The sequence below is a fragment of the Brachypodium distachyon genome, chromosome 1, assembly GCF_000005505.3.
Source record: "Brachypodium distachyon strain Bd21 chromosome 1, Brachypodium_distachyon_v3.0, whole genome shotgun sequence".
Taxonomy (NCBI): Eukaryota; Viridiplantae; Streptophyta; class Magnoliopsida; order Poales; family Poaceae; genus Brachypodium; species Brachypodium distachyon.
Genome location: NC_016131.3, coordinates 7,649,832 through 7,671,966, shown reverse-complemented (window position 1 = coordinate 7,671,966; position 22,135 = coordinate 7,649,832). Strand labels below are relative to the sequence as shown.

Sequence of the window (22,135 nt, the reverse complement as noted above, 5' to 3'; positions counted from 1 at the left end):
CTGGGTCAACTTGGTTTAATGGGCTTCCGGCCCAACAACGGAGCAGAGCAGTACCGAACATTTCTAGCTCCACGTGAGACGCCTGAGTAAAGGTACCAAGCTGGATTGGTGGAGTTTTAGAGCATCTCCATTCACGTTCCCAAAGCTATCTCAAATGTCGGTTTGGGGGATATGGACATTAGCTATCTCAAATGTCGGTTTGGGGGATATGGACATTTTGTCCTACAAAATCAGCCCCCAACCACGTCTCCCAAACGGACATTTTGTCCGCTTTGTCCGGCTAGCTTCACTAACATTGGCCCCAAATTTGAGAGAGGTTTGGAATATCCGGGCATTATGTGGTGCTCTCTTTTGTCCGCCGCAGTCCCAGAGACGGGAAAAAGAAAAGAAAACGTGAAAATTACTGTACTTCCGAACACACCCTCAAACTCGCTCCGAATTTTTTTATTTTTTTGAGGGGGCTCTCGCTCCGAATTCTCGAGTCACGACACGAAGAAACAAGTCGAGCTTGACCAGCCCATGAGACACGGCCTCTTTTAGTTTTTGCAGCGCAGCCTGGCTTAACCCGTCACAACTCACAACTCAAAAGAATAGAGAGGGCCAAATAAAAAGAATACAAGTGTATTGGAGGCCCATCTTAACCTATCAAACCCAAACCCCGTGAAGGCCACGCACAGAGAGCAACCGCCCCTCCTTCAGTCAAACGGTCAAACCCTCCAAAGTCCAAACCCTCACCGCAATGGGCAGGAAACCCTCGGCCTCCGCCGCCGCCGCTGCGGCGGCTGACCACGAGTCCCTCGCCGCCAGTGCGAAGGCCGCTGAACTCCTAGCGGCAGCAGCCAACTGCGATGGTGTCCAGGGGCACTCCCTATTCTTCGACGCCCTCGTGCAGCTCATCCCCCCGCGCTTCTACCTCTCCGCCGGCGACGAGGACCGCCCCTACTACCAGGGGCTCTCCAAGTCCGCCAAGGCGGCCATGAAGGCTCAGTCCCGCGCCAATATCAAGGCTGCTCGCCGAGCCCGCCTCGACCCTGCAGGGCCACCCTCCTCGACCCTGGACCTCCTCAAGAAGTCTGTCGCCGACCAAGAGGCAGAGGGGGATCAGGATAAGTCGCAAGATGAAAGCAATGAAACCGAGGACGAGGCAGGCTCAGAGGATGATGAGGATGAGGATGAGGATGAGGAAGAAGAAGAGGAAGGGGAAGAGGAGGAGGAGATACCGATGGCTCCGGCGGCAGTTGTTTCTGAGGACCGATCGGTGACTTATGAAGAGCTGCGTGAGCGTCTTCATCGCCGCATTACGGAGCTCCGTGGGAATCGGTGCACCAGCCAGGAGTTCCTGAATAAGCCCCAGAAGGAGAAGGGCAAGAAGGTAAAGGGGACTAAAGTGAAGGGAAAAGATGGGGGCATGAAGCGGAAGCGTGAGGATGGCGCCGAAGATGCAGACGGTGCGGATGGGAAGAAGCACAAGAAGCAGGCTGATGAGAAGGCACCTGATATCATGTACGGCAATGTGTTGGTTGACCCTAAGGAAGCAAGGCGCAGGAAGAAGAGGAGGGTTAAGAACAAGAAGAAGGAGCTGGAGCAGGCTAAGCGGATGCAGCGGGCAAAGGAAGATCCTAAGAAGGCTACCAAGATGGCCTGGGATGTGGCAACAAGAAGGGCTGCAGGGGAGAAGGTGCACGACAACCCAAAGCTTATCAAGGAGAGCATGAAGAAGGATAAGAAGCGGCAGCAGAAGCATGCGGAGCAGTGGAAGGACAGGCAGAAGACGGTAGACAGCAAGAGAAAGGAGAAGCAGAATACACGGAAGGAGAACATCAAGGAGCGGGCACAACAGAAGAAGATGCGCAAAATAGAGAAGCGCGAGAAGAAGCTTATACGCCCTGGTTTTGAGGGGCGCAAGCAAGGATATGTCAATGAGTGACATCTACATTGAAGATTTTGAGGACTGAGGAAAGAGGGAGTAATTGAATCTGTTTTACTTTGCATGGCTGCAATTCTTGATGTTGGTATTCATAATAGGTATCCAGGTCACAATTTGTCATACTTATAGAGCATCAATTTGGTTGTTTGGCAGGTTGTCTGGAAAAGATATTGAGATGTTTCTTCAGCTGTATTATCATTTGAGCTGTAGGTAAAGCTGGCAAAAGAATCTTTTTATGTTTTGACTTCATAGTTGCCTGTAGAACTAGACCAAGGAAATGGTAATGTTACACGCTTCTTCGTTATTTCTATCTGGCCTAATGAAATGGTTATCACAAATTGTGCTTCAGTTATGATGTGGGTATCGGTTGTGGATGACAATTTCTTTCATGAATTCTGTTTTGTTTGGTAAACTAAAAAGTCCAGAATGACCAATTTTCATCTTGATATGTATGTTTTGGATGTCAATAATCCACCAAGTTATTTTGCAAACTTAGTACCAGCCGTGTTGTATGTCTGTTTTATCAGCCTATATGGCACTGAGTTACACTGCAGTACGCTGATTTGTGAGTATACTTTCCGTAGTGCATTTGTATAGTGGCCTGCCGACATGTTGAATTTATCTTCCTGAATATATGACGTGGCATCCAGTACAAGCCAATATAGCTTTGCATAGAAGTGCGGCCTTGTATTTATTTGCTTATGCCCATAAGAATGTAGGAGATCACACTATGTGCTGTTGAGAGAACAGTTTGAAGCTTATCTAGGAAAAAAAAATTCATTGGCTTGCTGCACGTCTGGTAATCTGTGATGCCTACATCGTTGTCTCGTTGATTTTAAGTTTTTAGCTGTGACCCAGTTCATACGCGAGGTCTGCTTACTTTATGCATGCTCAATTTTGAATTGTTCAGCAGGTTAACCGTCTCGGTGATGTGCTGCTACTAATCTACCTGGTGTTTCTTTCATCCAACTTTTGAATCGGTGAATCACCATGTTCTGTCTGAGAAGTCTGCTAATATTTCACATGCTTTCCTTTTACTATGATCAAGGTAATGTATTTGAGTACGCAGATGGTATTTTTATCTGATGGCATCTGGCTGAAATGCAGAATATGAGTCGCTAGCCAAACTGCCTCGAAGGATGGAGTTGTTTGTGATAAGAATATAAGATCCACCTTCCCCCCGCCGGCACCTGGGAAGACAGTGTCTGGCTGGTGACAGTGGGCGTGCTGCTGAACACCGAAGCCGTTGTGCAAGGACTTCGCCTCCACTACACTGCTTACCTGCTGGATGGTGTGGAAGCAGCCTCAACGAACGTGCCTTAAGCCCTTAACTGCTTGCCAGGATTCGAGAAGAAGCAAGGTTATGCGCTAGAGTGGGGCCTTTGGCTTGAGGGTGTTGCTGCCTGGCATTTGGGACGTGTCGTGATTGTATTTTGTTTCCTGTTTCTGTGCCTGCGTTGTACTCCGTATGTATCTAGCCTTCTTGATGGTTTCAAACTTGTTCTTTCTTTTCTACAAAACTCCTCCAAAATTCTACCCCCCTTCCGAAATTGACAAACGCTGAGGCAAAGACGTGTTGTGCTGATCTTTCTCCTATTTGCAAAAAAAAAATGCTGCTTTTTTTTCAGGGATTCTCTCCATGAAATGCGACCCATCACGGGGCAACGATATCAGCGCTCGCAAGTTGGAACCGCAGGTCCGCTGCATGACTAGCATCAAGTTCGTGGAGATGGTTTCCAGTCGGGTAACATAAAATTTCCGAAGAGAGCAGAACATGCACCAATGGTCGTTTGTTGGATAAAGACATTTTTTTTCACAACACAATTTTAAAAATATAGATAAATGAATGAGATGTCAAAATCTAATCAGGATGTGCCCATACACAACCCCAATTTCGACTTAGAACATCAAATTCGATTGGGTGGTCGAAATGAAATGGAAACCTAGGTTCTACCAACCAAAGAGTAGAGTATGCTGTAACACATAATATATGGTACTCGTCTGATGAAATGACATAAAAAACGGCTGAAAGAGAAATTTACCAATGGACCTTGTTTTCCTTTTGCAGTTGGCTAACATATTGCCTTGTTAGGCGTTACCACTTCATTTGTCCGGTTAAGAGAACAAACACTTCCTCTAAAAAAGAACACTTCAATCGTTTAGTACAGACACACATGGCACACGTACCTGTTTCTTGAGTCTTAGATCCCATCACTACATTCTGCCATGTTTCTTAAGATCGAACCAAGATTTTGTTTTTTCTTCTTTGATTGCGATCGAAGAATCTCCAGATTATTTGCAAAAATTTCCACAAACCTCATGAACTACTTGACCTCTTACTCTTGGTGTTACATGAGAAGGAAATTTGAAGCATAATGTTACAGATCAATTAACAAAATTTCTACTCTTTCACCTTAAAGAATGTGTAGGAAAGAACAATATTGTTCACCCCATCCATTTTGGGGTCTGTCTCAAACTCAGGATCAATGTAGAAGAATACCTGAAAATTTCGGGTGCATGTTAAAACAACTAGCAGAATTAGCGTGGGTACATGTTGTGTACAATCGTCTCCGTTGTACAACTCTAATTCCTATCACTGTAAATAGAGTTGTATGTTATACATTTCAATCAACGTTCTGTAATAAACCTGGAATATTATAAGATGTCTCCACCAAAATATTTTAGTGCAGGCATTTGTCTTTTCCCCTCAATTTATGATAGCATTCCTAGGATTTACAGGGGAGTATTATTTATTATTTGTGTGGGTTTCTTTTCTCCCTCAGAGTGAAGATGAGGTGTCCTGAATCTCACTGTTTATCATACTTTTTGGTGCAAAAATAATACTACCAACTAGGCATGCCATCGTTATTGTACCGAATGCAAGTCGAACTCACCGGCATGTCAATCTGCTCCCCTGGAAGAAGTGTTTGCTCCTCAAAGCAGAAACATTGTATCTTATTGAAGTAAATCGCAGCCTGTGGGGTATGAAAAAAGGACTTGTAAACTCAAAAGGTAGGAGTCAAGACTTAGCATAGCTAGAATGCCATGGTTACATGTATGAACTTAACTATAGTTTAACAACATACATAAGCAGAAAATGCAAGTTATCTTAGACTTCAACATGAAGACTAGCATCACCTCAACAAAGATTAATTTTCTGGTTGGAAAATATTTTTCGCCAGCTTAGCAAAGTCAAAACCGTGGTTTCATTTTCTTTAGTTTTGAAAGAAATCTAGTTCAGAGCTACTTCATCCAACATATTTCCAACAGCACATGTGACAAGGTTCAGGTTGAAAATTTGTTCTCCACTACAGGCAAGATCGTTCCGTTCATAAACGAATGCAATTTATTTGACATCATAAGAATACATGTAGTATGACTATGGACTTTTTGCACCTTCCACAAACAGCGATGCCCATTCATATGGGCATCAAACATACCCTCATAGGATATATAGACTGTTCCTTTGAATAAATTTGAACAAGATGGATCATACACAATCACGTCAATTTGTCAACTCTCATCAAATATTGGTAATATTGGAAATGTTTACATTGTGTATAGTCTTCAAAGAATGAAGGATATACAGCTACACTTATATATAAAAAATAGTACTACTAAGGGCTTGTTTGGGTGCTAGGGGGACAATTTCGAGGGTGTAAAAAGCACGGGGCAGGAGTTATTTGACAAAATGATGCCGCTTTTTACACCCTCGAAATAAATCGTCCCCATCATTTGGCACTTCGGGGAGTGGATCCCTTCCATGACAGAGGGAACTATTCTTTATTCCTGCCCCGTGCTTTTTACACCCTCGAAATTGCCAGATGGAACTATGCTTTATTCATTAACAGTTCATAGTATAGCAAAAATAATAATGATGCAGCAACGAGAAAAATATATTTTGTGAATTGGCTTCCAAGTCCAAGAAGGAGCAGTGATATGAAAATTGTGTTACAGAATTAAACAAAACAAGCAAGAATACAATTTATACCTTCATTGGTGCAACATTATATGTGGACACACCAGTAATTGGAGCCGAACTGCGATTTTCAGCAGTATAAAATGCAAGAGCACTTTCACCAGGTTTAACCTTCACCTATAATGGGAACGCATCAAGAATAAATACACAAGAAAATTTGGTTTCAAATTTGCACTCAAGTTCTGACGGGCACCTCTCTCTGTGTAGGGATGAACTTCCAAGGCATTCCATCAGCAACATCAGCATTAAATTGGATAATTATCTCTCTGCAAATAAATGAACTGCTTTACTTAAGAAGCAAAGGAAATCAAGTACCATGGGAGAATTGAAGCACTATGTAACTTAGTGAATAACAATACTATCCATGTCAGAGTATCTTAACATTTTTCCCAAGTTATACAACAATTGGCTTATGATCACAACACAATATTACTGTTGGCATACAATGGTGGTCAACAAGGTACAAAGTAAAACTTTAACAGAGCACATTCCAGATATATTAAGCCAAATCTAGCACCGTATTAAATGTCATATCAGCTTACTATTTGTGAAGAAGGATGCACAGAAGGAAGTGTTAGGGACAAGTAAAAAGGAATCTAATTTATGCAACCAGCAGCTAGCCAACAAAGCATGGACTCTACAATCTTTCCATGAAACTTACTACGGCCAAGTTTCAAGTCACATTAGAAAAGTCTCTTCAGAAGATATGATCAGCGGAGAAGAGATGGTACGCATATTCTGAAAAAGCTAGCAACCGCATAGAGCAGACTGGAACTTTGCTCATCTGTAGAGTAGATTTGCACTGAAGTCCTTCAATTTAACCTTCAGATCAACATTTTCTCTCTTTCTCAAATACACAAAAGCTTTGCATGTCAATGTATTGGATTTAGAATAATCATATGAGCACTCAAGGTACAATAAAATGAACTAGGCAAAATAAACTATCCAGATCAAACTGTTTACTATTTAGTGAATATAGTTCAGTACGTCAGTGTGGGCCTTTGGGGGTACCAAGAAAAATGAAAGTACCCAGAAACTTGGTACCCCATGTTTAGCAAGGGTCACCTTGATGGCGTGGTTCCATCTCGAGCATGCCGTGAGATCTTCTCCTCTACACTCTGCAGAGAATCAAACATAGTGACACACCACAAACACAAGACCCCAAGGAAACTAGATATGAATTATGACAACCTTTTCAACTATAAATCTATTTGTGGGCACAAATAAGGACTATGTCCATGCCAATTTACAACTTTAGATCCAGACCATTCTCACAGAGACTCAATCCCATGTTTCATTCTTTTCTAAACACATCTAAACACTCTCCTTACTGTAGTTATTATACACACAAATTCCAGCGCAGACAATTATAGATGACAGTTATAGAACATGAGGAGGCCACATTTCTCCATTGAGTACAACCTTGTAAAGTGGAGATTTAGTGAATTACAAAACATTTATCTCCGCGGCATCTCTAATGGACTCAACAACTAAGGAGTCTAAATACATCCCCATGTAAACCTTACGAGAGAGGGACAAAATTATGAACTCAGCATAGCCTAGTAATTACACCATTCCCGCACATAAAATTGACAAGGAGCAGATCTTTCATCTAAACCCTACTCAATCATGAAACGTGCTTTTAATATCGACCAAATCAAGCACAATGGTGATCCCCGAGCAATGCTTAGAGCGCAGTTCCGGAATAGAAGTACCTAATGGCATAAATAAATCGAACAAAGGGTGGTAGAGAGCGGGAGGGGGCGGCGACCAAACCTCGCGTCGCTGGACGGTGCCGCCGTATCCGGTAGCCTGGCAGAACCGGCGGTAGAGCGGGACGGCGGCGTAGGAGGCGCCGACCATAGCGGCTGCGACGCCGAGGAGGTACCCCAGGGTCCTCCTGGAACTCTTCTCCCGGCCCGCCGCGGCGGCGGCGGCGGAGGAGGAAGAGGCAACCCCGCGGCTGAGAAAGGCGTGGGCCGCGGGCGGCCACGGATGGCACGGGGAGTGGCGGCGGGCGAGCGGGAGGACGAGGTGGCGGTGGAGGAGCCTGGGAAGCGGAGGCATCGCGTCGCTCGACGCCGGAGGCAGCGAGAGGCGACGCCGGGTTCCTTAGAGAGAGGTGCCGCCGCCGCCGCGATTCGTTGTTCAGCTGGTGTTCGGCTGTAGCAGCAGCCAGCAGAACTCGCAAATTGCAACGCCTGGTGGCGAAGGGTTGATTGGAGTGATCCTGTACGTCCGGCCCATATCGGATGGCTCTCCATGACGGATAAAAGGACATGAACACAGAAATTAGATTGACGATTTCACATGACAGCGTGTGCGTTCTTCTTCCACATGTTTGAATGTTTCCACTGATTAATTGACTCAAAATCTGACAGAAAATAGAAAAATAATCCAAATAATTGACAAATGCACAACAACAGGAACCACCAATTCACAGGAGTAACCAAACTGATCATTATAAAACCTCGGTGACAGTGAGAACATGTGTACGCAGTTAATCAAACAAAATGAGCAAACGCTTCCCCATGGAGTGTTTAATTGTTTCCTAAATGGATGATTTTTTTAGAGAAAAGCCATCATGGCAACTTTATTGGTTAAATAACATTAAATCATTAATCAACTCTAATGAAATCGGATCGTTCAAACAACTAGCTTATCGTACATCGCTAATGTTTCATAATAAGCGACACTTATTATGTACTGGAGGGAGCAGCATTCTCACCAAACTATTTTCATCACCATATGATCCAATGCTAGAGCCCACGTGTGCGACTTGGCTAGGGGCCCAATTAATTGCTCTGTGAAGCCCAACGAAGGGGCGTGAGTGGGCCTCGCACCCGTGTGGCTGCTATGCCTGATTGCTATCGATGTGTGCCTTATTTCATGGGGCGATATGCCAAGACGATCAGGGGACCTTTATTTCAAGAACGTCTCAATGGTCACTTTCTCTTGCGTCATACCTCGACGAGATAAACATTGATCTAGCTAGTGACGGATTCTCTCCAAGTTATCGACAATCCAAAGGACAACAACCCTATTAGATTGTTTTGTTCGGCATAGGTGGATTTCACAAAATTCTTATAATGTGGCTTCCATTATTTGGGTTCGAAATCCTGAAAATAATTTTGGATTTCAGGAACCAGCTTGTTTGGCTAGCGCCGAATTTGGAATAGGAATTCAATCTGAAATTTCATGTAATCACACATACATCTATCCCCGATTCGTCTCTGTAAGGCATCATTCATCTACAATTGTATTTCATTTTACAAATCAACGTGGCATACAAACATGATTTTGAGAATCCATAATTGAAATTCAACCAACTAAATTCCTATAAAAAGATTGATATTTCACTTCTCCAAATGAAATGAAAAGAGAGTTGGCAAACGAGTTGTTAGGGAATTTTCGGGACATTGGTTCATTTTTTAATTAGAATCCAAAGAATTATCTCAAAATCACGTAAAATACAAATGTGCCGAACAAGCCTTTATGTGGAAGGAGGGACGAAACGACGCTTGTTGCTACATGGACGAAACAGCCAAAATCACCCATGCATGAACAGATACAGAAAACTGCACTTATCTCTATTGATTATGAAGAGTATTCCTCTTTGGAAATTTTGATTTTTTTTAATGTAACAGGAAATTGAGTAGTTACAGTTGTACCTAGAAATATAGAAAATCCATGGAGATATTTAGCTGTTTTTTTTTGTAAAACAGATTTGCTAGTTCAGTCACATCATAAACCCCAGTGATCCACTCAATTATCCTTCCATGAACATGCCTTCGGTGGGCATCTCACCTCTGTCAGTGTTGACCACACTGAGCGAGTGGCGAGCAATCGATTCATCTGCTGAAAATCTCTCCTACGCGGGATCGATGTCGGCTAAGTTGCTTTGCAACGAACCATCACGTTTGTGTCATTGCGTGGCAACGTATTGTACTACAACCCAAAGCTGCCGAAGTGCCACTAATAACAGTGGACGGTCCGGGCCTGTTTTGGCACGTACGTAGTGCTCGTTGAGTTGTAAAGTTTCCTAATGTGGTAGTAGTAGCTAATACACATCATGACATCAACAAGAACCTGAGGAAATGATGCATGTATGTATGGGCTAAATGGTGCGATTATAGCGGATGTCATTGTTCTGCAAAAACGTGGCGGCGCAAAATATCGTTTCGTGTACACACACAATGTGTCACACATGCATGCCACTACGTGCTGCCAGCGCAAAAAATTTCTTTTACACCTTCGATCAAATCCATTCATGTAGTACTTCAGTTGGGTTTGCATAGCCTATAAATACTCCACACTAACCATAACAGAAGATCAGCAATCCCACCCTGCAAAGAGCACCCAAGACAACGAGGCAATAGCTACCAGACGTCCGAACTAATTCCAACGAAAGATCGAAGAAATGGCAGCCTGCAAACCCAGGGCCTTGGCGGCGCTGTTCGTGGCGCTGAACCTCCTGGTGGTGTCCGGCGTGGTCCGCGGGCAGACGCCGTCGAGCCGCGGGAACCCGTGCCCGACGAACGCGCTGGCGGACTTAAAGGTGTGCGGGGACGTGCTGGTGCTGCTGAAGCTGAAGATCAACGTGCCGGCGAACCAGCAGTGCTGCCCGCTGATCGGGCAGCTGGTGAAGCTGGACGTGGCCGCCTGCCTCTGCGCCGCCATCAAGCTCAGCGTCCTCGGCATCCCCATCAACCTGCCGCTCGACGTCCCGCTCGTCCTCAACTACTGCGGCCGGAACGCCTCCGCCGCAGGGGCCAACTGCTCCTGATCGATCATTTCACGTCCCAATCAACTCTTTACATATATGCACCGAAGAAGAAGCTAGTCGTCGCATGGGCATGTATCTGCGGATCGATGCTTTAATGGCTTCAGGTTATATGCTCAAAATGTTGGAGATAGTCGACGAGCATCTCAAAAGGAAAGGGAAGTCATATAGTCGATCGTTGTTGTCGAAGTGTTGCGTCGTATGTTTGGATTATTTGAATAATAAACGTTAATTCCTTCGATTTGTCAATTGCATGCAAAAAGATTACCCCCTAGAGTAGTAGTTCTCAGTTGCAAACCCTGGAGTAGTAGCTGAGTGAAAACCTAACCTCTGAAGTAGTGGTTTTGTGAAATTTACTCTATTTTTTATGATAATGTTGTTTGGTTCTAGAATATTAAAATTTCTTTTTTTGCTTATTGTGCAAATATGGAAATAAAATTTTCCACATCAGCGTGCGAGGAATCACCTAGTATTATATGAAGCTAACGTCTGCGCGTTGTTTTGTGCACTTTGGAAGATCCAAAGGTGGCGGGGGCAGACTTGTCTCCGGCATTGGCCCGTTCTCCACCTCGAACACTGCCGCCATGCCCATGGCGATGTGGAATTCGAAGTGGCAGTGCATGAACCATGCCCCCGGGTTGTCAGCGACGAACCGGATGGCCGCCCACCCGAGCCTCGGCACCTGCACCGTGTTCTTCTTCGGCGGGTCCACCAGGTTGTAGCTCTTCACGTCCCTCTTGGCGTCGTAGTTGCCGAGGCCGTGTGCGAGCACGAAGAAATCATGGCCGTGGAGGTGCATCGGGTTGGAGTCGCTTTGCATCGTGGCCGTGCTCTGGAACACCACCTCCACCGTTGTGTTGTAACCGAACCGTCGCGTCATGGTTGCCTTCCGCGTCGGCTCCAGCTCCTCCAGCTTCCCGCCAGGGACGGATGGTATCAACGCCTTGTCGGTGAAGTCGAACGCCCTTGGCGGCTTGCTGGGCAGATCTTCCACGGGCATGCCGCCATTCCAGCTGCTATTGCCGTTCGTGATCTTGCCATGGTATCGTGCTTCAAGCAGCGCTATCTTCTCTGGGAGATGGAAGGAGACGTTGTTGATGTATGCCACCTCAAAGGACTCCGGGTTTCCCCCTCTCTTGCAAAAGGTCTTGTTCCTGTCTCTGCATATGGAGCCCTTGCCGAGCGTGAGGTATAGACGCTCGTGGACGTGGCCTCGGATCTGAGGCAGCAACGGGTGGCCAGGAAGACCGGTCAGGTTGCCGTGGAAGTAGACGGTGGTGATGGTGTCGTGTTGGTCAGGCATCTTAGGCATGAGAGGTTCTTTCCCGCACATGTGTTGTGCACGACTGGAAATGCTGGTGTACCGAACTACCGCTCTGGCGGCGAACACCGGGATCTGTGGGTCAGGTGGCGGTGGCTGGTTGGCCAAGGCAGCCATGTAGTACTGGCAGGGCGGGGCGTCGGCGACCATGAGAACGTCGATCGTCTCGCCGGCCGCAACTGCGACGACGTCGGTGGTGTATGGCGTGACATAGTTGGCATCGGAGCCCACCACCGTGAGCTTGTGTCTGGCCACCTTGAAGTAGTACTCCGAGAAGAGCGCCGCATTCACCAGCCGAAGCAAGTAGGTCTTGCCAGGCTCCACGTCAAGAGCGAAGTTGTCTTCTGTTATCCCTGTATAAATTAGATGATGTTTGTTTGTGAAGAAGTAATCATTTAGAAGAAAGAATTAGAGTAAATTTCAGAAAACCACACCTTTTGGGGCTAGGGTTTCACGAAGACACAGGTTTTGGGGTTTGCAACAGAAAACCACAGGTTTTGGGACTAATTGTTTCAGAAATCCAAATGATCCGGATTAGGCACTTTGACAGTGAAACCGACAGATATATATGGCCCACAGGTAAGTCGCCATGTTGGCAGTTTACAGGTAAGTCGCCACGTTGGCAGTTTTGTCCATCTCATTTATTCACATAGCCCCCTCGCCTTCGTTGTATTCACCAACTTCTCCCTCCTTCTTCTTCCTCCATACCTTGCCCGCAGCCCGCGACCTGCTCGGCGCCGCCTCCGCCTGCCCCGCCCCGCCGTCGGCGACCCGCCCCTGCCCCCTGCTGCCATCGTGTTCTTCGGTAGCTATTTTTGTTTTTGAGATGTGATTTGGAGTTGGGTGCAAATACAAACTAAGACGAAGGGTTGGGGAAAAGAGAGATCGTGTGACGTGGCGACTTACTTGTGGGCAATATCTGTCGGTTTCGCTGTCAAAGTGCTTAATCCGGGTCATTTGGATTTTCTGAAACAATTAGCCTCAAAACCTGTGTCTCCGTGAAACCCTAACTCCAAAAGGTATGGTTTTCTCAAATTACTCAAAGAATTAATTAATTTGCAGCGAATATTTCCAAAATAGTTTACCCGAGCAGTTGTAGAGATCTCCGAGCTTCCCGTTGATGGCAGCTGCGGCGGGGTTATCATCGAACGACCCCCCAACGGAGAAGTTCTTGTCCACTTTGATCAGGTCTTTCTGCCACCATTCACCTGGAATTGATCCAAGCAAACGGAGATCAGAATATATCACGGTGTAGGTACATGTATATGTACAGAGATCATAGCGTATATATACTAACTTATGATGACCGGAACGTCCATGTCGGGCTTGAGAAACGGGTAGGCGACGGACTTGGGTCGGATGACGATTATGCCGTGCAGGGTCGCCCGGAGGAAGGAGACGTGGGCGTGCCACCACAAGGTGCCCACCTGGTCGCCCACGTCGAACCGGTACGTGAAGCTGGTGTTTGGCTGGATCGGGCACTGCGTTACCATCCCTGCTCCGTCGGCCCAGCACGTCAGCCTCTGTTTCACCCCGTGCCTGCAAATAAATTAATTGCATGCGTTAATTAGTTTAAAACCCCATACACTGCAGCTCCATTTTGCCACGTACTCCGTACGTACCAGTGGATTGTGATTCCATGCGGCGACTTGTTGACCACGTGGACGACCACGGTGTCCCCTTGAGTGGCCTCCAACGCTGGGCCGGGGAACTGCCCGTTCACCACCGTCGCCAGCGTGTCGTTGCACAGATGCCGCATACGCACCTGGGTGACCTGGCCGGCCAGCCGGATCCAATCATATTAAAATTAATGATCACCATATGTTAGATTCAGATCAACCTTCAAAGATTTCGCAAGATCGATCGATGCATCTACTCACGACGAATGTTTGCTCCACGACAGCCGCGTCGCCTGCCGACAGGACCACGGCGAAGAAGAAGACACCTGCTGCCGTCTGCAGCATCTTGCTCATGCTGCTTGCTACCATTTGCTCCGGCATCTTCTCGATCGATCTAGCTACCTATTAAGCTTGTTGATGATTGCACTAGCACCCCAAGGTCTTTATATGCACCATAACATAACATGCCAGCTGGTGGGTGCTCGATCGATGGAGCCATCGAGAAAAGGCTACATCTTACGTCAAGTCAGAGATTAAAGCCAGAGGCCAAATTAGCTAGATGCGATCAGATGGGGTTACAAGATTTTACGTGCACGACACAAGATACAAGACGTGACATACGTACGAAGAGAACACGCAGGATTCTGCATTAATTGCCGAACCAATGAGGTTGGTTGAGTAGCACAAAAAACATCTGACCCCACAAACGTGTTTCACATTCGCAATGCAAGTAAATACGTAACAGAGTGTAATTCTCTGCGTGCCACTGATAAGAAGCTCAATCCCTACAAGGCTACAACCTATATATCCGTAGCCGTACGTGTCCTTATCCCCACCGTTTGTCAATTGCATGCGACTGCCAATTAGCGCGCTCTTGTGTGTGTAATCACGTCTCTAAATTCATACTTTTTCAGCCTACAATTTTAGATTATCAATTGCAATTTTCTAAGACTTCAAGATTTCTGAAAAATTTAGACAACCGATAATTGGCAAAACCGAACAGTTAATCATCAATCTTGTTATCTAAACCTACGGAGTACTAGTTAGCAATATAATGCTCCTCACTCCACGGAGCTCTTTCCATAGTCAGACGTGCGTAGCCACCAAATTTGGTCTCCTTACTTTCTTGGCCCATTCTCGCTTCATTGCATGACTCTTTCGATCCGTTAGACGTACAAATTAATCAGCTCATTCTCTTCGCTAGGAGTACCTGCAACCTGCTAATAGTAACGATAAGGGACCGATCGATCGAGTATGCATGCATGTGACTTCACCGGTTTAAGCCATGCATGCATATTGATTTCACATCCCCATCTGTCCAGCCCCTCCTAATTAAAGTCTACACAACCGTGCGTGTCTTGTACAAGAAAAATGGAATGATAGGATGTGGCCGGCAGCAATTAAATACCTGCATGCATCGGCACACTTCGAGGCGCGAGAGCCGGTGCCTGGTGGTGGAGCGCTAGCTAGCTGCGTCTGAGTTTAGATACATGTCATATTTTGACAAAAATTTAAAATCAGAGGAAGTAGTTATTTCTCAATCGACAATTGTAACCGTCGAACGAGGATTTTTTTATCCATCGGATCTACATTAATATTACACGAATTTCGGTGATAGAATCAAATGGTTGTTATCATGGACTTAAAAAATAGATATTTCTCAGTCGCCTAAGAAATAGGAAGACCGTTATCGAATGAAGACATCGTTTAAAGCCAAATATACCCTACACAGCACCCGGTCCGGATATTTCACTTTGCAGCCGTGACGCGTACACCGCCGCCTCGGGCATGACGTTTGCGTCCCCTTTGCTTTGGGCCGGTGGTGTGCTCCTATAATTTTATTTTCGAATTTGCTGGGGTCAGTCGCCTGAGAATCAAAATCCAAGTCCCTTCAATATAGAATCAAAATCCATGCATACGATTTTCTCTGTTTTTTTTGGTCTGACGTTGAGTTGGCTGATTTATCCTTAGTTTTTCCTTTTCACTCCTTGTGAATGGAGTGAGACTTTTTTTTGGAAGTCTGTCTAAGGCCCGGGTCAAAGAAGGAAAAACACAACAGGCACACAGAGGGATGCAAGCGGAGGGGAATAGATGAGTGAGTTTTCTAATCACATGTGGCCATCGTGTGAGAAACAATTGTACGATTGGAAAGGATCTAAATAGAATGAGAATGACTACCCTCGGTCAACCGAGAAATAATTGTTTCTCACACGATGACCACTCGCAGCCGAGAAACAATTGTATCTCACACGATTCGCACGGAGCTAGTTCAAAATCATGCGCCTGTGCCAAGAACGGAGGAAGTAACAATTTGTGTCCCACGCGACTGTAGCTGTGTGTCTTGTTTGCCGTTCCGATTTTCCTCTGATGTAAACGACGCAGACCCTCGGGGAAAGAAATTGATCCGACATTATAATCGTGTCGATAAACTATTTACATACGGATACTCCGTGATAAAAAGAACATGGGTTGCACAAACAACACTCGATTACAAAAGCATCGTTGAATTACACGTAGACAACAAACGAATTTTCCGTCCTGCATCATCCTAAACGATTACTCCCCTGTAAAAGAACGACAAATAGGAAGACCGAAAAATGAGCAGAGGCCGGCGAGAAGAAGCAGCAGCAGCAGCTGAGATGCGGCTTCACCGTGAGTAGTTCAGGAATCAGGACATGGACGCCAGCGAGGAAGACATGCTGCCCGCCTTGGACGACACGGCGGCGGCGGCGTAGTTGAACGCCGCTCCCAAGGAGATCCGCCTCGCGGCGCCCGACGCCGACGACCGCGGCCTGACGAGCTCGCCGGCGTTGCAGCTGGACCCGCTGCTGCTGCTGCTGCGCATGGACGGCGCGGAGCACGTCAGCCTGCCGCCGTCGACCCTCTTCCGGCTCATGTACCCCGGCTCCGGCGTCCTGCTGAAGCCGGCGCTGCTGCTGCTGCTGCTGCCGGGCCGCTTCAGGCGAGGCATCGTCTCCTTCTCGCTGAACAGAGTGCGCAGCTTCTTCTGCTCCTGAAACGCGTAAATTTCTTCAGAATCCACAGTAACTCTAGCTACGGTTGCCAATTACATCAGTTTGTTATTACAAGTGCCAACTAAATGCAGTAAAAACAAGCATGTTTTACTTACCCGGAGTCGCCTCCTCTCCTCTTCCTGCCTCAGCCTGGCTTGCTTGTGCTCTTCCAGCACGGCGACAAGGCGAGCCTAGACATCGTAAGAGAAGCAAACATCTCAGCAACTGCTACAAAAATGTTACTACTGCTTATTCTAGTGTTGCAAGTACTAGTGCTGAAACTAGCTTACCCCATCGTACAGAAAAGGCTTCTTCCTTTCGCTCTCCCATGCCAGTGTCCGACTCATCAAGTTATCAACAACAGCTGCAGATTAATGAACAATGTATTATGTTTTTGCAGAAGTATCTTCTGATGTTGAATTCCACATCGGGATAACTATAAGTTGTTCTGCTTCTATGTGTCACCAAAATCAAATGTGCATTACCTGGGATCTTCATGATGACAACCCTCGCTTTCTCGGCGCGTTTCAGGTTCAGACGTGCAGTCCTGCCAGTACTGAATCTGTTCTCATCCTGAAACAAGCAGATCCCGCCCTTTAGTCATCAGCCCGAGGAAATCAGTGCCCAAATGCAATCAAAATGCACATTTTATTTTGTCACATTTGGACCTACCAAGTTGTGCTCCTCGAGCCATTTCTCTTCGTCGCAGGCCAGCAGCCACTTGTTGATCTTCTCCATGATGTCCTTCCTGGACAGCAGCTCCTCCTTGGCCTTGGCGATCTGCTCGTCGATGCTTGCCATGAGCTCCGAGGGGTTCACAAGGCCTGCAGAGACAAGACACAATCAAATTCGAGGTAATTTCCCCATCCGAAATGCATTTTCAATTTCAGCAAGTGAACTCGGTGCGTCTGAAGTCTGAAGTCGTACTACGTACCGGAATCGATGAGCGCGATGGACTTCTCGGGCACGGTGCTGGCGTCGGGCTCGACGTGCATGCTGCGGCAGATGTTCTCCAGCTCCAGCCTCCGTTTCAGCACGAGCTCCTTCATCCGGCCGGCCTTGAGCCTCGTGAGCCGCTCGACTTCCTCCTCCGTCTTCTTGATCGTCGCCATGGACAGCACGCCGGAAGACAGGGACTGCAGCTCCTCCTTCCTCATGACGGCCGCGGCCTTCCGGAACCCCCGGCGCTCCTCCTCGGGAGAGTCCATCAGCTCCCACAGCTCCACCAGCGGCGCCACGGCGTCCCGCAGCATGGCGGCCCGCTTGGCCCGCTCGGAGCCCAGCATGGCCACCACCTGGGCCAGGCTCGTGAGCGTGCTGTCGCTGATGCTGGTGGGCTTTCCTGGGTCCGCCTCGTGCAGGCCCGGGTGGACCTCGTTCACGATCGCGATGAAGTCCTCCCCCAGCACGTCGCACAGGGAGTGCACCTCCGTCACGTGCTCCAGGACCTTGTGCAGCCGCTCCGACTGCCCAAACGTATACACACTTGTTAACTTGTTACTTTTACTTTTACTGGTACCATGCATTGGCCGTCGGTTAATTTGTCGCTATCATATCCAGATGTTGCCGATGATTGATGCTAACACTATCTTAATCTTTTCTACGAGGCCACACGAATTATTTATTCATGATCCTTGGAATGTTGCAAAAGCTTACAGTATAAAATTCTAAAGAATCACTTTCAATAATGGCCGGGAATTCCTCATAAAAATAATGGCCGGGAAAGCGTACATGCTTGTATGAATGAATCGACTGATTAGCCAACTTAACAACAAGTACTAGTACTGCTGGAACGACCAAAACGGATGGATGTCCTACTAGCTAGCTGCTAGTGGTTGGCAGGTTCCGTCTCACACAAAACTAAACGTGATTAATATATCCCGACAAGAAGCAACCCCATCCGAGAAGGACGCGTCTGTCTGAAAATTAAGAACCACTGTACGTACGTACCTTCTCTTTCTGGAGGTTCGACAGGCGGGCCCTATACTCGTTCAGCCTCCGGACGGTCAGGTCATGGCCGTCGCCGGCCCGGGGGGAGCTGTCGTAGCCGCTGTGGCTTTTTCCTGAGATTTCAGAGGTGATCTTCTCGATCTCCGACCGGATGTCGGAGAACTGCTTGCTCCGTTCTTCTCTCATCCCTCGCAGCTCCTCCAGCAGAGCTGTTGCAGCCGACACCCGCTCGTTCAGTGACACGGTCCATTTGTTCACCTAAAGATGGAGACACAGACACCAGAATGGTAAGGCTAAGTTTCAGCAGACAGATGAAGATTTCAGTGACTAAATTAAATGTTTTGTACACACTAGTCTGACTAAACAAAAGGCCTTAGGAGTAATAGTTGTTTAAGGAAATCAATTTTTATGTAAAACACAACGACGTGGCCCACCTGTCAACTGCACAGCAATGTAAATTGAATGTTTGCATTTGTGTGGATAGAAATGTGGCTTTGGAATTTGGGTGACCATCATAAATTAATTGAAATTGAGGTTTTGTGAAACCGTCATAAATTAATTGAAATTGAGGTTTTGTGAAACAATTGCACATAAAGTGTATTTTTGTAAAATTTACTCCTTCAAAAGTGTTGTTCGTTTTTTTTTCGCAATTCATCTGCATGCCACTTAGTATAACTAATTTAGAAGCAGCTAGATTTCATCTAGGCAGAGAGCATATTTCCCATGTAACATTGGATAATAGCTTTTGGGTACCCTCCATTTCACTAACCTCTCTTTAAAAGAGCGCCGTAAAATGTGTAAAAATGCTTTTTTTTCCTCCCTATACAATCCTAAGCATACATATACAATAATCTTTATACCACTCGATATTTCACAATATGATGAAGCTTTACTGACAGAAATTTAACAGAATTGCGTGGAGAATGGAAAAAAATTCGTTCTCCGATGATATGTAGAGAACAAGCCTTTAATTTGTCAGTGATATATATATAGGGGAGGTTTAAAATATCTGTAAAAAAAGGGTCCTCACCAGAATATCCGGAATATATATATCCACCAAGGAGGCAGGTTTGCTGCCTGCCTGCCTGCCTACGTACATACCTTGAACTGGGTGGTGTTGTCGGCGCCGAGGGCAGCGGTGAGGGCGGCGATCTCGGCCTCGCTGGCGGCGAGCGTCTGGTGCAGCAGCGCGCGCTCCCCGGTGGCCTCGTCGACCTTGCGGCGGTACACACGCATGCACTCCGCCTCCAGCTCGTGCACCATCCGCTCCTTCTCCTCCCGGCTCTTCCCTATCTCCCCCCACAGTTGCTGCAAACACACACACACACACACACACACATCAAACCCCAGCAAACCACTTAGAAACACCAAGTAAAACACATCAAACAGGGTCCAAGAAAACGCACCCTGAGCTCCGCGAGCAGGGGCCCGCAGCTGCCGCCGCCGGCCTCCACGCCGCCGGCGGTGCACAGAACCATCGGCGCCATGCTGTACAGCAGCTCCGCCGCGACTTCTCCCATGATCGTATATCTCCGGCGGGCGAGCGGCTGTTGAGAGAAGAAGGCCGGCTGTCCACGGGAGAGGGTTTAAGAGTCTCCAAGAGGACGCCGTTGAATTGATGGAAGCGTTGGTTGGAGAGCAAATATATATATATAGCTGGAAGGTCAGGGGTCCTGGCTTTGTACGTAGCCGCTGTGGCCCGTGGATGTGCACACGCCACACGGCGAGTATAATATGGGTGCGGCCAGCAGCCGTGGCCGTGGGAGAGACCAGTTGATGATCATGATGAGACTCTCTCCGTGTAGGCCAGAGCAAGAAAGAAAGAAAAAAGGAAGAGGAGAGGAAGGCTGAGCTTAGCTAATAAAGCCAGTGTTTTGGGGTGTGAATATATGCTCTGGCCCGACCGTTACCAACTGATTTGTGCTTTGTTTATGGTGTTAGCTAGCTAGCTCGATCAGATGTCATGATGCTCTCTCTACAGTTGTTATTGACACTCGCATGCACGCGTCAGAGATTAATGAAGAAAGAACCGGCCAGAGAGTGTTTGAATATTGTTTGCCCGCAATGCACATTTCCATCGATCCTAAAAACGACGGGGCATGTGGACGACTAATCGTAGATGTAGCATAATCATAATGTACTAGTAGTAGATAGCATATAGCATTCATACGTACGTTGACATGAATTAAAACATGGACTGCTCGCCCTCCGCCGGAACCTACCTCCGGCGATCTCCTTGTCTAGCTAGGTGATCATCTATTATCACTAATACAATTGCAGTAAGCATTTGCCTACTGTATGTTCCTAAAAAAAATCATATATTATCACTAGACTACTTGTGCGTTCCAGTCTCTTAATCGTCCTAGATGGGGCTTTTTTATTCATTTTTCGGTCGTCTCTCCTGTACATAAACTTCATTCTCCTTAAAAATATGATTTCTCTCTATCATAAAAATGAAAATAATTGTTGCAACCAAGATATATTTTCAGTTTACTTAGGCTATACATGACCCCCATTTTGAGTGCAACGAGTGTGCATCAAAATGCTCGTTATTGTTAGGTATGTTTCAAATACCAGGATTTCAGGAAAACTTTAACAGAAAGTTGTCAACACGTCCGGACGGTCCAACGGAAAGATGTTTGGCCGTGCTTTTCATGCATATGCATGGGAAAAGAAAACCGCGTCTGATTACTTAAGAGCTACCCGAAAGCCCCCCAATATTCCTATATATAATTCACACCCATATATACATGGTATAGACACTGACATCAATCCTTAGATATATATCGCGATATGACATTGACAGCTATGATCCTTTGATTATCTCATTTGGAGACCGTTTGATTAGCCCCCTTTAGCTTTCCATTAGGGTTTTTGGGCTTTTGCGGTAGGTTAGCAAGTGAATAGAGAAAGCATCATCCCGCGATGTCAACTACTGCTAGTACCGGAAATAGACCACACACCAGATGCTATATCATTGGGGGCCGGGGATGGTTCTTATGCTTTTTCTTTTGTATCCTGCAGACAGTAGTGGTTGCATGGCAAGGCTCTAGGTGATGAGCTAGCTGAATGATATATGCATGGGTTGATGAGTCCCAAACCCTATCACAACCCCATACCTTTGCCCCTGTTGCTAATGTGTATTTTTGCACACTCATTTCTGTACTGTCGTGGATTTTTATTGTAAAAAAAGAATCTGTCATGGATATAGCTTTAAGCTGGTTAAGTTGTGTGTGTGTGCGCGCGCGCTTGCATGGGCCGTGTGATGCAACCATTCTAACAGTCAAGATCAACGGTCGATGCCCTCCGCACATATAAAATACATAAGCTAAAGCAATAGTGGAAAGGGACGTCTTAGTAAAGTAATATATATATATATTGCACAGAAAAAAAATTGACAGTCGGATATATGATATGATGCACTGTCATGAGTTTTTTTTGGAGTGAAGTTTTGAGTTTAGTCACCAAAAAGGCAATAAACATTGTTCTTTCAAAACTGAAAGATGTTTAGTTAGTGCTCTAGGAAAGTGGAATTAAAGGCG

General features: G+C 46.4%; 5 protein-coding genes across 8 annotated transcripts; 2 read left to right on the top strand and 3 right to left on the bottom strand.

The window, feature by feature from the left end:
- Positions 1 to 699: 699 nt before the first annotated feature.
- LOC100825057 (ribosomal RNA-processing protein 14-C) lies at positions 700 to 3,485 on the top strand. 4 transcript variants are annotated; one of them, XM_024456656.1, is made up of 3 exons: positions 700 to 2,137; positions 2,841 to 2,907; positions 3,035 to 3,485. In XM_024456656.1, the coding sequence occupies exon 1, from the start codon at positions 740 to 742 to the stop codon at positions 1,925 to 1,927; it is 1,188 nt and encodes a 395-aa protein (XP_024312424.1). In that variant the 5' UTR covers positions 700 to 739; the 3' UTR covers positions 1,928 to 2,137; positions 2,841 to 2,907; positions 3,035 to 3,485. The 4 variants fall into 4 exon arrangements, with proteins under 4 accessions (XP_024312424.1, XP_024312423.1, XP_024312422.1 ...); XM_024456655.1 differs by having other exon boundaries at positions 2,838 to 2,907; XM_024456654.1 differs by having other exon boundaries at positions 2,841 to 3,485.
- A 473-nt stretch (positions 3,486 to 3,958) lies between these two features.
- On the bottom strand, positions 3,959 to 8,104 carry LOC100822912 (cytochrome c oxidase assembly protein COX11, mitochondrial). Its single transcript, XM_003560528.4, has 6 exons — positions 7,683 to 8,104; positions 6,972 to 7,024; positions 6,100 to 6,172; positions 5,919 to 6,023; positions 4,822 to 4,902; positions 3,959 to 4,427 (listed from the first exon to the last, which is right to left on the bottom strand). Exons 1-6 carry the CDS (start codon positions 7,971 to 7,973, stop codon positions 4,329 to 4,331), a joined length of 702 nt encoding a protein of 233 aa, XP_003560576.1. The 5' UTR covers positions 7,974 to 8,104; the 3' UTR covers positions 3,959 to 4,328.
- A 2,121-nt stretch (positions 8,105 to 10,225) lies between these two features.
- Positions 10,226 to 10,938, top strand: LOC100824436 (putative lipid-binding protein AIR1B). The gene has a single exon (XM_003559446.4). The coding sequence runs from the start codon at positions 10,327 to 10,329 to the stop codon at positions 10,690 to 10,692; it is 366 nt and encodes a 121-aa protein (XP_003559494.1). The 5' UTR covers positions 10,226 to 10,326; the 3' UTR covers positions 10,693 to 10,938.
- A 93-nt stretch (positions 10,939 to 11,031) lies between these two features.
- On the bottom strand, positions 11,032 to 14,137 carry LOC100824129 (laccase-19). Its single transcript, XM_003559445.4, has 5 exons — positions 13,891 to 14,137; positions 13,633 to 13,784; positions 13,308 to 13,549; positions 13,096 to 13,218; positions 11,032 to 12,363 (listed from the first exon to the last, which is right to left on the bottom strand). The coding sequence occupies exons 1-5, from the start codon at positions 14,008 to 14,010 to the stop codon at positions 11,162 to 11,164; spliced, it is 1,839 nt and encodes a 612-aa protein (XP_003559493.1). The 5' UTR covers positions 14,011 to 14,137; the 3' UTR covers positions 11,032 to 11,161.
- Positions 14,138 to 16,015: 1,878 nt separating this feature from the next.
- LOC100844134 (65-kDa microtubule-associated protein 6) lies at positions 16,016 to 20,372 on the bottom strand. Its single transcript, XM_003560518.4, has 9 exons — positions 20,000 to 20,372; positions 19,695 to 19,901; positions 18,594 to 18,851; positions 17,578 to 18,109; positions 17,316 to 17,467; positions 17,129 to 17,216; positions 16,934 to 17,007; positions 16,760 to 16,834; positions 16,016 to 16,642 (listed from the first exon to the last, which is right to left on the bottom strand). Exons 1-9 carry the CDS (start codon positions 20,111 to 20,113, stop codon positions 16,298 to 16,300), a joined length of 1,845 nt encoding a protein of 614 aa, XP_003560566.1. The 5' UTR covers positions 20,114 to 20,372; the 3' UTR covers positions 16,016 to 16,297.
- Positions 20,373 to 22,135: the final 1,763 nt, after the last annotated feature.